We start from the raw sequence: 15,639 nt of genomic DNA, 5'->3' as shown, positions 1-15,639 counted from the left end.
TGGATCATGCTCATTAAATAAAATGTATATAAACACTGTTCAAAGACTGTCCAAAACTGCATCACACAAATGCATTGAGAGAGAAAGAGAAAACACCTCAGCAAAATCATACTAACACTGTTATCTTTTACAATACATAACATGGATCTCCTCATTTCTTAGTCTGGAACATAATCTAAAAGCTAGCTGTAGTGTCTAACTGGGCTAACAGTACATAACAGCAAGCATTTGTTCAGTCTTGACATTTCATGCATGCAGGGCTGTATGTTATGTAACAGTCACAGCAGATGCACTGTGTGTTCTTCAGGCAGCCCTGGGTTCCACACTTGCTGTGTAATGGTTGGTCTCAGCTTCTGAATGAAGCAGTGCTTAGGTTCATGCCATATATTTTGTATTACATGTATAAAAAATGTTTTGGTTGTGTGTGTGTGTGGTCCTGGTATCCCCTACTTTATGGAAAACAATGTTCCCACAAGTAATACCAGTACATTTTGACCTTTTGGAGACATTGTTTTGGTCCACATGAGGAAAGCAGCTTATAAATCATAGAGAATGATCTTTTTTGAAAATCTAAAAATGCAGAAAGTTTTCAGTGATGGGTAGGTTTAGGGGTAAGGTTAGTGTAGGGGGGTAGAATAAACAGTTAGTACAATATAAAAATCATTACATTTCTGGAATGTCCCCATAAAACATGGAAATTTAACGTGTGTGTGGGTTCTGAGCAGGTCTGTCGCTTTCTACAGGATTTCTCTTAAAACATATTAAAGTTTAAAACCTCTTAATGGTTTTGTCAAGTAAGGGCTCTTTATGTCCCAGGGGATGACTTTTATTTTATTTTATTTTATAATATTTGATATATGAAGGTCAAAGTGTAACAGTCTTACAAACTTCTTAACCTTATATTTTTTTATTCATTTTTATATTTATAAACAGAGTTCAAATGAATTTTATGTATATTGTTGTTTTATCTAACCACACTCTCAATCTTAAATTATTAAAATTTATCATAAAAACATTCATGAAATAGGAGATATGGCATGAAAAGTAAATGATCACTTGTATACAGAATAATTAATAATTAGTCATTTACAATCAGGATGTTGTCAAATGAGCAAAAAGTGTAAAAAATATTATTTGAAACAATGTTGGAAATGCCACTGTATGACAGACATAAAAACTTTTTTCAAGTAGCTTTCTAAAGAAACTTCATCTTGTGAACTGCAAAAAAAAAAAAAAAAAAAAAAATTAACTGCATTAATCTAGGATTAAAGCTAATCCTGGAGATTAAGACTCACTTTATCTCACTTTGCTGGGCAGACCACAACATTAAGCAGCTTTTTCTCCAGAATAAAACATCACTTTAATTCTTGGGTTATTGAGATTTTTTATTATATCTATGTAAAAATTTATAAATATGAAATACAGTTAAAAAGCAGGTCCAGATAATCTACCAACTGTTATTGCAAGAAAACAGGCAAATAGTTGGGGATGTGTAGTATTTTGTAAATTACACTCATTCAATTCTGTAAAGTGTTCAGTGTGCCTATACTAATAAGACAAGTTTAAACAGACAACTTTACCACACAACAAAAAAGGCCAAAATTGAAGGGGTTTTCCATGCTTTAATAATAAATATAATGATATACATTTGATATAAACAAAAATATTGCACATAGCTCAGGCACATAACAAGTGTTCGCTTTTGCAAGTGCTGCCTTTCAGGAAAATGTCACTTTACAGAGCAACATGAAAAAGCTCTAATTCCAAGGAGAGAAATATGGTTTTACTGAACACAAAACGCTGAACACATTTAAGCTTTGGCTGAAGGTTTTAGTTCTTTTGGAACACAAGTGACATTTTAACTACAACAAAAACAACGGTCAACAGACAGTCAACCCCTACTGTCACTCCAAATGCCACTCCAAACAAAAAGCAGGGAATAGCAATCAGCAAAGAACAAGACTCGAGCAACATAACCACCCACATGATCAGATTCTGCAAAAATATTTATATATATTTATATATACACAAATATATGGGCAATAAATAACAAAAAAAAAGGACAAAAGTCCCTTCATATCCCCATAAATTCATCCATTGTGCCTCAGCTGGCAAAAACACACAGTGCAAAATAGGAATGTCACAACTAAACGAAAAAAAAAAAAGTGTATGCGTATAATCACAGGTGTGCAAAAACACAATTTCTACTTGAAGATGAAGTTTAAGTGCTCTTGTTGTGGATGTGGGTGAGGGCCACTAAGTGTCTGGCCCGTGAGAGACATGACGGAGTGAGTGCAATCCCATAATGCAACAGCCTCGAATCAAAGCTGCAATGTTGTACACCGGAGCCCCTCCGACCAAACCGTGTTGCGAGTAGAGCCACGCCACGGTGGGCAGAACGGGTGCTGCCACAGCAACCAGATCGACCAAGAAGTTGTTGCTCCAGTGGCTTTTCTCCACCACTGCCATGCTAGATGTGTTCTTTGAATTCTTCAGGTCGAAATTCAGCTCCTCCATGAACTGGGGACTCATTTCGGGCTCGGAAATGCACAGACCGGAATCGCTAGGAGCGTTTTGGGCAGTGTTGGAGCAAATGAGGCCAACATCTTTGACTTCATCTTGTGCTTCAGGTAAGTTCTCCTTCTTTATAGGTTTTTGTGCTTCAGGCAAGTCCTCAAACTTTTTGGGAACCTGTGCTGAAGGTAATTCCTGGGATTGGTGGGGAGAAGTAATGAGGAGGCCAGAGAAGCCGCCACCCTGGAGCTTTAGAAGCTGGAAAAGGAGAGCTTGTAGATCAGCAGTGTATACCATGTCATCCGTCTGGACACCTTTATCTTCTGCACCAAAGGAGTCGCTTAAGATATGCTCCTCTGTGCTCTTTTCCGAGACACTCGGCTCCAAGGTGGACAGTCCTGGTTGGGGAATGATCTTGGTGCCACCGTCGTGACTGGAATCGACTGCAGTGGACATGAGAACCTGCTCCAGAATCTCTGCTCTGTTGGCCATCTCATCATTGGCTAGCAGCTCACTATCAGCCATCTCCTCCACTGCTTGTTCCTCACCATGTAGCTCCATCTCCAGCTTGCCTTCGGTAGATCTTTCCGGAGACTCACAGAAGTCCAACGTTGGCTCGTCCTGTAAGTTGCAGCCATTCTGCGCCAACTCCATGCTGTGGAGCAAGGACTCCAGCTTCCTGTTTTGGATGTTTATGTCGATGAAGTACTTCTGGATGCCCTTGTCCTTCTCCATGAGGCTGTTCTTCATGGTTTCCACCACTTGGCGCAGCTGCTTGATCTCTTTGCGTGCTTCTTTAAGAGCAAGCTGAGCTTCCACACGATGACATTCCTCTTCTATCCAGTCCTCCCGCATGCGCCCCAGTTGGGACTTCAGCTCCTCAATCTCAGACTCCCTGTAACCCATCAATGTGATATCAGTGTTTGAATTGTGTCAGAGCTCTTGAGGGAATTACAATTAAAAATCTAATTTGTTTCATTTTTAGTTGAATAACTTGACCTCAATGGCACCTTTTCTGGTAGTTTTACTAGAATATAATCATGCACCAACTACTAACTAACATTAACTAAATATCTGCTGGTGTTTTTTAGACACAACCGTTCAGCAGTATGCATGGATTGTTCTACTGATTTATGTGTATGACAATCATGACTGAAACTGGGCATGTTAACAAATTTCCAATGGAAAATCATTTTTATTTCACTAATGAAAGTTGAAAGTTTTCGTTTTTTTTTTTTTTTTGTTCTTAAGGGAGTCCCCTAACTATTCCCATCAATTTGAACACAGAGTGATATATTAGCCCACGTATGTCAGAGTCTTACCGGTCACAGACTGTGTTCTGCGAGTCTCTGAGTTTGGTCTTGAGGTGTCGTATGGCTACTTCTTTCTGCTGTAGAGGGGTAAGGTACTGCTCTGGATTGGGAGGCTTGATGCCATGATTGTCTCCGCAGGAATGGTAGCGCACAGGAGTGGTTCTTCTGAAAGTAAAATCATGTTTACCTTTTTAAAATGTAATGCATCATGGCATTATGAAAGCTACAACAAGAGCTTAAAAGGGTTAGTTCACCCAAAAAAATGATAATTCTGTCATTAATTACTCACCCTTGTGTTTTTCCACATCTGTAAGACCTTTGTTCATCTTCGGAACACAAATGAAGATATTTTTATCCGAGAGGTTTCTGTCCCTCCGTAGAGATCCATCGCAACTACCACTTTCAAGGTCCAGAAAGGTAGGAAAGACATAATTAAAGTACTCCATGTGACTCCAGTGGTTTAACCTCAATTTTATGACGCGAGTGCTTTGTTTGCGCAAAAAAAAAAAAAAAAAAAAAAAAAACACTATTTACCACTTTATTTGCAAAATAATATTATCCAAAGCGTGTGCACGCAACAGTGTCAGCTCTCACATGAACGCAAAATGCATGAGTAGTGGTGCTTTCATGAATGTGTGCTGCAGATCAATATTTTCGTAAATAAAGTGGTAAATTATGTTTTTAGCACTTGCGTCACTTTAAAATTCGAGGTTAAACCACTGGAGTCACATGGAGTACTTTAATGATGTCTTTCCTACCTTTCTGGACCTTGAAAGTGGTAGTTGCATTGGATCTCTATGGAGAGAGATTTCGTTAAAAATATCTTCATTTGTGTTCTGAAGATGAACGAAGGTCGTACTGATGTGGAACAACACAAGGGTGAGTAATTAATGACAGAATTTTCATTTTTGGGTGAAAGTAATGAACCAGGGGTGGCGAACGTCAGTCCTGGACAGCCTCAGTCCTGTAGAGTTTAGCTCCAACCCTGATAATACTCACCTGCCTATAGCTTTCTAGCAACCCTTCAGACATTATTTAGCTTGTTCCTGTGTTTGATTTAGGGTTGGAGCTGATCTCTGTAGGACTGTGGCTCTCCAGGACTGACGTTATCCACCCCTGGTTTCCATCCAAATATTCAAGTTTTTCGAATATGAAAAACTTTGTAGCACATACATTACACAAGTCACCACAACTAACTTTATTTTGGTTTATGTCAGTGGCTCTCAATATGGGTCGTGACATAAATATGGACTACAGATGTGTTCAGATTGAGTCATGGTCAATAGGGCAAATAAAAAAACAAAAAAACAAAGATAAAAAGAAAATAAAAAAACAACAATCATGCATTAGATATTATATTATATTATATAATAATAGTTCTGGCTGCATCTATAATTCAGATTTTTAATCCCCGTATCCGCTTACATATATTTATATATAATCTATTTTTAATCTCTATAATAAAAATGTATAATTCAGATTTTGATCTCCATATCCATTTACATGTATTATATATATCTTCCAAGGGTTTTTTTCCCTCCTAGGACTTTTTTCCCAGTGTTAGCACGCTGGGTTTTTCTCCTAGGGGGTTTTTTCCACCCCTGGGAGTCAGCCGACATTGGCTTAATGTAGCACCATCTTGTATATGTTACATATTACCACGCTTGTTTGTACAGCTTATTTTTAACCACTTTTTTCTGTGCTTCTAATATGTAAAGCTGCTTTGAAACAATTACCAATTGTAAAAGCGCTATATAAATAAATTTGACTTGACTTGACTATATTATATTATATTATATTATATTATATTATATTATATTATATATCACACACAAAATTTTAGTATGGTCACCATTTGATCTTGACCATTTGAAGAAAGAAAGAACAAAAGAAAGAATGAAAGAAAGAAAGAACGAATGAACGAAAGAAAGAGTCAAAGCAATGGCCCTGTTAGCAGCCAACAAGGCTAGAGGCACAATCTCCTAGCAACCTGCTATGTTGCTTTGAAGTCAAATTTGCATCTGTGCCAGAGATGGAACAATAGAAGAACAAACAAGGACTATGGAGAAGCCTAGGCAGACATTACAGAGCACACACATTCTGTGCTTGGATAAAAAAGCAGCAAAATGGAGTGTGTGTGTGGGTTATAAAAAAATAAAGTAAAAAATATGGAAGATACATATAAACCAGAATCACTCCTTTCCAAAATGTTAACAAGAATACCCACTGGTTTTCTCACCCTCCATCCCATAAAAGGGAAAGTTAAAGTCAAAAACACAACATCATGCTATTAACAAGCAAAACGACACACCCTGACTGTGCACACATGAAATATTAATGCCTCCCTCGTCCTCTCTACAAAAATTTGGCACTGAAAAACACTTTACTCCTATCAGCCAGACAACGGATTTGCTTTCTGCGTGGGCAAAATGAGAGCAGACAATTTTGTCAAAATCCCCTCAAAGCCTCGCAGAGCCAAACCGTGACCAATCTAATCCTTTATTCTGCGAAGAGGTTGAGGACACGATAACACTATCTGTATGGTGCCTGAGCCCTGCATAGAACATACTGACGTTTACTATGTTCTCAACTTCCTGTCCGTGTTCTCAGCCTCCCGTTTGTCTGTCTGTCTGTTTGTTTTAGCCCCTGGTCCATACCTTCTGGTAGAGCTTGAGTTGCTACTGCTGTTGGTGACGGAAGGGGCTTTGGGGGGCGTCCTGTATGGGGCATAAAGCTCTGCATCGCGAGGGGCGGTGGGGCTTCCTGCGGGCTTGAACACAGGCAGGCTCCTAATGTAAGGCCCACGGCTGAGTGAGATAAGAGCAAGCAAACAGGACAGGACAGGGTCATGATAGGCAAAACACGTAGGCTATGTTTGGAATAAAAAAAAAAAAAACCATGCAACTCCTTTCAGAATGCATGGCACTGTGATGTTTTGTAAATTTTTGTATAACTGTATGCAATTTACTGAATTTAGCATGCATGTAATGGGATCATGTGACAACAATGTTTCATTGTTTAACACACACTGTTTTAAACATTATATTATAAAAAAATCAATAAAGTATTTTTTTTTTTTTTGTTTGACTCAACATGCAAAACTGTAATATCCCTGGCATAGAAACATCAAATCAAACAAAAACAAGTATCAGCCATCTTATATTAGGCTACGGATACATAAAATAAAGCATAAACCATACCTGTGAGAAGATGAGATCTTCCCTGCGGAGTTGCTGGGCAGAGTTTCATGAGTCTTGTAGCTTCCAGTGCTGCTAGATGAGCTGAAATCTGTCTCGCTCCCTACAGTGCATAAAAATGGAGATCAAAAGTTTAAAGTTTCTTCTAAAAAGTCTTCAACATCAGCAAAACTTATCCATTCAAGGGTACCCAAAAAAGACAGTGTGGAAGTAGAGACTTCAAACCTGGCAAATGCACAACCAGAGCACGTTTCCAATTAGCATATTTCCAGTAGCCAGATCAAAAAGGCTTGTCAGAGGATATAGGGTTACACACTTCTGTGATGAACACTGCCTGCTTCCATTATGGAAGAACTAAAGCTGGGAAAGTCAAAGACTGAATCTTTCAGAGAGAGAGGAATCCTTCACATTGGATTTCTCTCAGACTTTTGTGTAAGCTTGAATATCACCTTACCTGAAACCATTAACTTTTCCAGTTAGCTTTTGCACTAAGACCACTGTTTTTGCTTTGACAGCCATTCAAAAGTAATGTATTCTATCTTGCAAGCAACATATTAATTGCACAAAAAAAAGTTTTTTCCAAGAATATACACACCTGAGAAGCATCTCTTTCCTTTTGACAAAACCATGATAAAGTGTACTTTTTTTTTTAAACGTGCTACTAACAATCTACCTAACCAAACAAATGTGACTAACTCACTAACAATTACAAAATTGTGCAGTTGCTTGAATCAAGCTCAAATGCTGTGAATCCTCACAAACAGTGGGAGGAGCCAACTACTCTTATTTGCACTGATTGGCCATCTACAAGCCAACCAATCAGTGGCCTCTATGAGACAGGATAATTAAGCACATGGCACCTGTTGCTTCCTGGATTGTTTTGCCTCCAATTATTTATGTTTTCAAGAAAAGACTTCAGAATCTCAAGAACATCTAAATGGATTAAACAGGCAGGTGTGACCAACACATTAAATAAATTAATTACTCATCACACTTTCAAAATAGGAAACGGAGAGAGATAGGAAATAGGAGAACTGCATGTGTTTTCATGTTTGTACTTGCACCCCAGCGGACGTGCACGCTTGCACACAAGTTGATAAGGATTTCATGCACAAACTGTCCTTGTACTATTCGTGGTTGTTTATGTGACTAACCAAACATTAAAATTCTAAACCCAGTGATTTTAATTTGATATACTTTTTTGAATGCAGAAAACATGCAGTTCTATAAACAAAGTGATTGTAAAGTGTTCTTTAGCACTATATAAAATATAATAATAAGAATAATATATTATTATCAGGGCTTGACATTTCAGCAGTGGTGTGTAACGCAGTCACTCCTATTAGCCACTTTCGTGGGTTGAATTTTAAATATATTATAAACATTTTTCAGTTGTTGTTGTTTAAAAAGGCATCTGAAATAATAAACTAAGTGCAATGTAGTGTTGTCAAAAATATAGATACTTATTGATACTGAAATATCTGCTTTCAATACCAGCTTTCTCGCTATCTCATCTCTTCGACAGGGAGTTGACATACAAACCCGCCTCTCCTCACTTACTTACTTATTTCATTTGCTACGGATGAATATTGTTGGTGTTACAGAGCTTGAATTTCGGTGTTAGATTGCACGTATTGTACTTGCTTAAACAGTCAAATACAGACAAAATGATGCCAGTCTTGGCAAGTATTCATTTAAACAGTCAGTTGTTTTAAGTTAACGTAAACAGTAGGGCTGGGCGATATATCGCATGAGATTGTCACGCGCATTTCGTCAGTAAAGCCGGTTCCCTGATTACCGCTAAATCGCCATCACCTGCTTTCAAATGGAGCGGCATTTAATAGATAGAGCCGTAGATCACGTTCATTATCGCAGATGAATCGCCTTTGATAATGAACACGATATTGCGTAGCTTGTCAGTGAACTACGGCTCTGTCTATTAAATGCCGCTCCATTTGAAAGCAGGTGATGGCGATTTAGCGGTAATCAGGGAACCGGTTTTACTTACGAAATGCGCGTGACAATCTCATGCGATATATCTTCCAGCCCTAGTAAACAGTTGAGAAATAAAATGCATGTGTAACAGTATAATGGATCTGTGTGTCAGGTCTTAAAGGTCCCGTTTTTCGTAGTTTTTTGAAGCTTTGATTGTGTTTATAGTGTGCAATATAACATGTGTTCATGTTTCGCGTGTAAAAAAACACAGTATTTTTCACATAATTTACTTATCTGTATACCGCTGTTTCCACTGTCATAAAAACGGGCTGATGACTTCCTTGTTCTATGAAGTCCCTCCTTCAGAAACACGTAACAAGTTCTGATTGTGCCAGCGGTTCCTGTGTTGTGATTCGACAGCAGCTTAGCGCTCCTTGCCCGGAAAAGGCACGCCTCTTACCATAACGTGGAGATGCACGCGCTCAGTGTTATTGTAAACATGTCTTTAATTTTACCCTATCAATTTGAGCCGGAATCAGACCCGGTGATTGGACTGCGGGATGAAAATAACAGCGTTTCGACGACATGGCGACAAACACACTCTACAAACGCAACTCTTGTGTATTCCTGTGGGCGGAGGTTAGTCAAAAAACTGTTTTAGTGACGTCATTAAAGAAGGAAGTAGAGGGATGTAGTCCAAACTGGCCGTTCGATGTAGGCCACTTCTGTTAAATAAAATATCTCGCTTGGCATTGAACTTTGAGCTTTAAAATTTTACAGATTTTATTTATACTCTAACAACAACATTACACACTAACTAAAGTTTGAAACATGGGATCACGAAGAACAGGACCTTTAAAGTGACAGCAGCCTAACATACCTTCTGCCACATTATGAGATAATATTAAAAATATCTATATGGCCATTCTTCCCCATAGTATCGATGTCAAAATTGTGGCACAGTGGCTGGTGAGCAAAAAAGTTAATGTCAAGCCCTGATAGTTACTTTTTTTTAATAATTAACTTTTAGAATATAAAAAGTAGCTAATATTGCAGAAATAAAATTACCTTTATGCATGATGGAGGCACGCTGTTGCTTCTCTCTCTTGTGCTTCTGTGTGGGTGCGCTCCACTCGGCCACTACGTTCATCCGAACTCTCTTCACCTTGACCTTGCGCTCTCCCAGAGAGGGTGAACCCAGTGGGCTGTTGTCAGAGCCTGAGGGGGTCTTGGTTGGCGATGCACATTGACTGCTTGGGCATCCAGTATCATCTGAGAAGACAGAAACAAGTGTAAATACTGCTTCACAATGACGTAACACCCATTTAAAGGTCATGCTAGTGTGCGTTTCCTTATCAGAGAGGTCAAATGTATTAGGAAATCAACACACAAACTCAATCATAGAGCAAATAATGACATTTCAGGGCTCATTTGTGATCTAATACTACATTATACTTGGAATAAAATTCCCAAGTATCCTATCAGGATGGTGTGGGGTCAAGGCAACCTCATGTGGCCTACCTGAGGACAGGCTGTTTGGACTGATGGTTCTCTTTGAGTGCTGGGAGCTAATGTCAAAATCCTTGCTCTCCTCTTCTGACAATGGCATGTTGGATACAGATGACTCCTTCGCTTTAGTACGCAAGGGGTGGAGGACAAATCGAGGGATACGGCTGCGCATGCTTCCCTTTTCCTTCACCTGCAGGAAATGGTGGGGCTACGATTACATAGAGACAAGCAACCTACAGCCAGCATCTGAGGTGAGTTATTTAACCTTTTTAAAGCTGATATTAAGCTGAATAATGCTTTGGTACTTAAAGTTATTTAAGTATCCATTGTAAGTCTTGTATGCATGCCACTTGTCTCGCTGTAAGGAAAAAGTGTTATTTAAAGTTAAGATAGTAAAGCACCTCATATGTCTGCAAAGGTCCCATTCTTCTTAAATAGGGTATACTTCAAGTAAAACTGCAAAAAATAAGGAAACAGGTTGCTTGAGCATGATGGTATGACAAACAAACCAGAACAAAGAAAGATGTACAAAAGTAGGTCATAACACAAGATGCCAGGCTGCTTTAACCCAATTTATGAATGCCTCTATAAATAGATTATAGCTTATGGGTGAAGCTAAAGTATGATCAAGTATAATTCTATATTGTCCATAAAAGAGAATAAAAATTGTCCAAGTCTTGTTTTCTATCCCCAAAATTTTTCTCGGTGTCATGTGTTTCAGCCACCCACTAAATCTAAATTAATTTCACTAGTACTTGGAATTTAAACTGCATGAACTCTTATTATAAATTAAACTGATCCAGTGCTCTTATTTAACATGATTCATTTGATGGTCAGTGAATTTACAGAGTGTTATGTAAAAGACTTTGCACTTTGAGAAGGAAGTAATATTGTCTATTTAATCCTTGTCCGTTTTGAGAGATGATAAAACCCCATCCTTCTGGTTAACTTATTTAACTGCTTTAGGTGTTCCAGATCTGCTCATAACTAACAGACCAAAGCCCAGTGGCTGAATAATTTAATACAATGTATCACGCTTGATTGACTATGACGTCACTGGTCCATTTCCTGTTGTTAGTGCTGTCTGTTGTGGTTGTGCACGACTTGTTTTTCAGCATCTTTTTTATGTTGGTTATATAAGGGTTAGAGTTGCTTTCAGTGCGGATGACGTAATTGACCCCTTAAGGTTCACACTTGTTGCGTAGCTGTGTTCTTGCCACTTTCCATTTTGTATCCGGATGTCATGTTTCATTACAAAAGATGTCAAAGCACAACCTTTATGCAAGTTTCCCATTCCTTTTGGATATGGAAAACATGCTACTTGATTTTGAGTATCTTATGTCACTGCATACTTTTAAATTATGCAAGTATTATACTACTTTTTAAAAAAAATAGCTTATGCTTCATTTAAAGAAAAAAAAAAAAAGATTTACTCTAAAGTTTTTTTAAATGTTCTGAAAATTTACACTACCATTCAAATGTTTGGGGTCAGTAAGATTTTTTTATTATGCAAGAAATTAATACTTTTACACAACTGTTTTCAACACTGAGCAGCAAATCAGCATATTAGAATGATTTCTGAAAGATCATGTGACACTGAAGACTGGAGTAATGATGCTGAAAATTCAGCTTTGCCATCACACAAATAAATTACACTTTTAAATATATTAAAATAGAAAATAGTTCTTTTAAACTGTAATAATATTTCACAATATTACTGTTTTTGATCAAATAAATGCATGCAGCTTTGCTGAGCATAAAAGACTTCTTTCACATGAATAAATCTTACTGACCCCAAACTTTTGACAATATTTTCCCCCCTTATTCAATTAGCTTTAAAATCAAATTGCCACTCATGGGAGCTAGACTGTTCTCTCTTGGAGCCCAAGTCAGAGCCTTAGCAACAGAACCTAGCAACAAAGACCTGGCAACACGGAGAAACAGAGCCTTTAAAGAAGCCAGATAGTGGTCAGTGACATTAGGCAGCCATTCAGTCCTTAATTGATGTCTTGTGTCAGGACAATAAGCTTAGTGTTTTTACCCCTTGTCAGCCTAATAGAAAAGCTGAGAGTTTCAGCTCGACGCAGTTAGAAGTTACTGATGTGATCTCTCTTAAATTACCTTATCCATCCTATATGGAAAATGGCTTGAGGTGATAAACAGGAGTGAAGTCACAGAGTTAAAGGTTATATATTCGTTGAGTCACAACAGCTTATGTAATGTACTGCTCATATTTAATTAAGAAGAATGATTTCATGCATAAAACATGACAGTAAAAACCAGCATCATCTTGCAGATTATAATTGAGCGCTTTTTATTTAACTATACTGTAAATTTGAACAACTTTTCAGTTCTGATACGCAGAAATACACGTAAACAGACTGTCCTCTGGCTAAATAGCTAGTCAACACAACACATTAGCATCTAGAGACACTTTCAATCAGTTGCCTCAGCACCAGTGACTCCTCATTCTGTCATTAGTCCACTAAAGCAATGATGACTCAATGTTACTGGAGACAGAGAGTAATGTGCACAAATGCATTTGCTACTGGCTTTGAGTGCTTTCTCTGCTTCATTGTTTTTAGTGTTGCTATTTGAGCTTGACTACAGAGGACGATGCCTAAATACAGGCTGTCAGTGTACATGAGTACAAATTTAAGCAATTCCTTTTCTCTAGTTGCTTCTCTTTTCCCTAATAATCTGCACTGTGCAGCATTCATACATTTTTAACTGACTAGGTTTTTTTGTGCAGCAGATGTGAAATCTCTTTTTCCAGTGAGTATTCAGTGAACCTATACTCGGATACTTTTTGGTGACCTTTTCACCAGCTTTTGAGAAGACATGTTGCCCCACAAATATTTTGCCTGGTTTAATTTGTGTTTATTTTAAGCTACTTTTTTACTATTTTTTAAATCAGTTCAAATTAAAGGGATAGTTCACCGAAATGTAAAAATTCTGTCATCATTTACTCAGCCTCGGGTTGTTCCAGACCTGTATACATTTCTTTGTTCTTTTGAACACAAAGGAAGATTTGTTTTTGAAGAATGTGGGAAACTGAACAGTTCTGGGGCACCATTGACTTGCATAGTATTATTTTTTATCTACTATGGAAGTCAATGGTGCCCCAAAGCAGCCTGGTTACAAACTTTTTTCAAAATATTGTCCTTTGTGTTCAATAAAACAAAGAAGTTCATACAGGTTTGGAACAACTTGAGGGTGAGTAAATGATGACAGAATTTGCATTTTTGGGTGAACTATGCCTTTAATTCTCGTTATTATCAAAGGGGATTCGTAACAAAATGTTGTAATATATATAGAGAGAGAGAGATTTTTTTTTTCTTTTAACTTAAATCAGCATAACATGCGACATATAGGCCTATAGATTATAATAAATAAAAAAAGTATAAAAATCTAAACTTGCACTTTTTCTTTGAATCTCAATTCAAACAAAGTTGATTGACAGTTACCTGACTGACAAACGTTGACGCTTCTGCCCCGCCTAAACAGCAACTAAGGAACAAAAAACACAATTTATAACTAATTGAAAAGAGAACTTTCATGTTATCCCTATTGTTTCCTCAAATTAAACATTAATCTTACTCAAAGCGTTAAACAATAGCAGTGGTATTCAGGTTTAGAGCAAACATGTTGAATTGAGGCTTCCGTATGTCGTTTTCGAATTAAAAACAGCCTATATCAAATAATATAGAATAGCAATAACATTCTTTTCGTTAATTTATGTTCGTTAAAAAACCCCGCTATAGAAAACAACAATGTGACGCAGTAAGTAAATACACTTGCCTCGAGATGGGGTGGATGGATCCCTGTGAGTGAGAGTGAAGGATGCGCAGCTCCGTATCCCTTCAAAACAACACAATGCGCGCTCTCGATCCTCAGCTCTTGTTTTGATCTGATGTGAAGGATTCTCAGCCTCTGTCTGCGAGGGAAGCCAGATTATTCCACACAGCACATCTCAGTGCATCAGCGTATGTGCTCAAGCAGAAGAGACTGAGGACATTGACATGGCCAGTACGACGTTAATGTTCCAAGTGTGTTATGTAACGAGCAGCAAGAATTAACCCTTACGTGGCCGAGTGAGATTTAACGAGCAGGTTTTATTGACGTGCACGGTTCATACTAAGCAGCCTAATGAAGACAGTAACCGGTCACTTGACTTAAATGGTTAGTTCACCCAAAAATGAAAATAATGTCATTAATTACTCACCCTCATGTCGTTCTACACCCGTAAGACCTTCGTTCATCTTTGGAATATAAATTAAGATATTGTTGATGAAATCCGATGGCTCAGTGAAGCCTGCATTCACAGCAATGCCATTCAAACTCTCAAAGTCCATAAAGGTACTAAAAACATATTTGAAACAGTTCATGTGAGTTCAGTGGTTCTATCTTAATATTATAAAGTGACAAGAATACTTTTTGTGCGCCAAAAAAAAAAAAAAAATACAGCAATATCTATACGATTTCAAAGCTTCATAAAGCTTCTGAGCTTTATGAATCTTTTGTTTTGAATCAGTGATTCGGATCTCCTATCAAACGGCTAAACTGCTGAAATCACGTGACTTTGGCGCTCCGATTCAGTGATTCCATTCGTAAAGCAGTGTTTTGAAATCGGCCCATATAGATATTGTTGAAAAGTCGTTATTTTGTTTTTTTTTGGCGCACAAAAAGTAATCTTGTCGCTTTATAATATTAAGATTGAACCACTGAACTCACATGAACTGTTTCAAATATGTTTTTAGTACCTTTATGGATCTTGAGAGTTTGAATGGCTTTGCTCTCAATAGAGGCCTCACTGAGCCATCAGATTTCATCAAAAATATCTTAATTTGTGTTCTGAAGATGAACAAAGGTCTTACGGCTGTAGAACGACACGAGGGTGAGTAATAAAATGACATTATTTTTTAACTAAATCTTTAACTAAATCTTTAAGCTGTTATCAAAAGTGACTAGAAGTCCCCATGTTTTAGGGTAGTGATGGTTAATGGGTTGGTTTGACCTGCAACCTTTTATTTAGCAGCCTAGTTCTTTCACCACACCCCATGGCGGTTTTTTTATTATTATTTTTTTTTTTATTCTTTATTGTCATAGACAGTTTTATGATGACTTTATAACCAAGAAGTGACTCAACATAATTCTTTTCCCTTAACGTA

General features: G+C 37.7%; 1 protein-coding gene across 3 annotated transcripts; it reads right to left on the bottom strand.

The window, feature by feature from the left end:
• Positions 1–1,602: 1,602 nt before the first annotated feature.
• On the bottom strand, positions 1,603–14,513 carry sybu (syntabulin (syntaxin-interacting)). Of its 3 annotated transcripts, none has more exons than XM_048153040.1 (9): positions 14,270–14,513; positions 13,936–13,978; positions 10,870–10,924; positions 10,481–10,658; positions 10,028–10,231; positions 7,028–7,127; positions 6,485–6,634; positions 3,837–3,989; positions 1,603–3,409 (listed from the first exon to the last, which is right to left on the bottom strand). In XM_048153040.1, the coding sequence occupies exons 3-9, from the start codon at positions 10,891–10,893 to the stop codon at positions 2,257–2,259; spliced, it is 1,962 nt and encodes a 653-aa protein (XP_048008997.1). In that variant the 5' UTR covers positions 10,894–10,924; positions 13,936–13,978; positions 14,270–14,513; the 3' UTR covers positions 1,603–2,256. The 3 variants fall into 3 exon arrangements, with proteins under 3 accessions (XP_048008997.1, XP_048008996.1, XP_048008998.1); XM_048153039.1 differs by having other exon boundaries at positions 3,837–3,992; positions 14,270–14,512; XM_048153041.1 differs by lacking the exons at positions 10,028–10,231; positions 10,481–10,658; positions 10,870–10,924; positions 13,936–13,978; positions 14,270–14,513 and adding an exon at positions 7,620–7,792 and having other exon boundaries at positions 3,837–3,992.
• Between the last annotated feature and the right edge of the window lie 1,126 nt (positions 14,514–15,639).

Source organism: Megalobrama amblycephala, linkage group LG13, assembly GCF_018812025.1.
Source record: "Megalobrama amblycephala isolate DHTTF-2021 linkage group LG13, ASM1881202v1, whole genome shotgun sequence".
Taxonomy (NCBI): Eukaryota; Metazoa; Chordata; class Actinopteri; order Cypriniformes; family Xenocyprididae; genus Megalobrama; species Megalobrama amblycephala.
The sequence above is the reverse complement of the archived record's forward strand: the minus strand, read 5'-3'. Positions and strand labels throughout refer to the sequence as shown.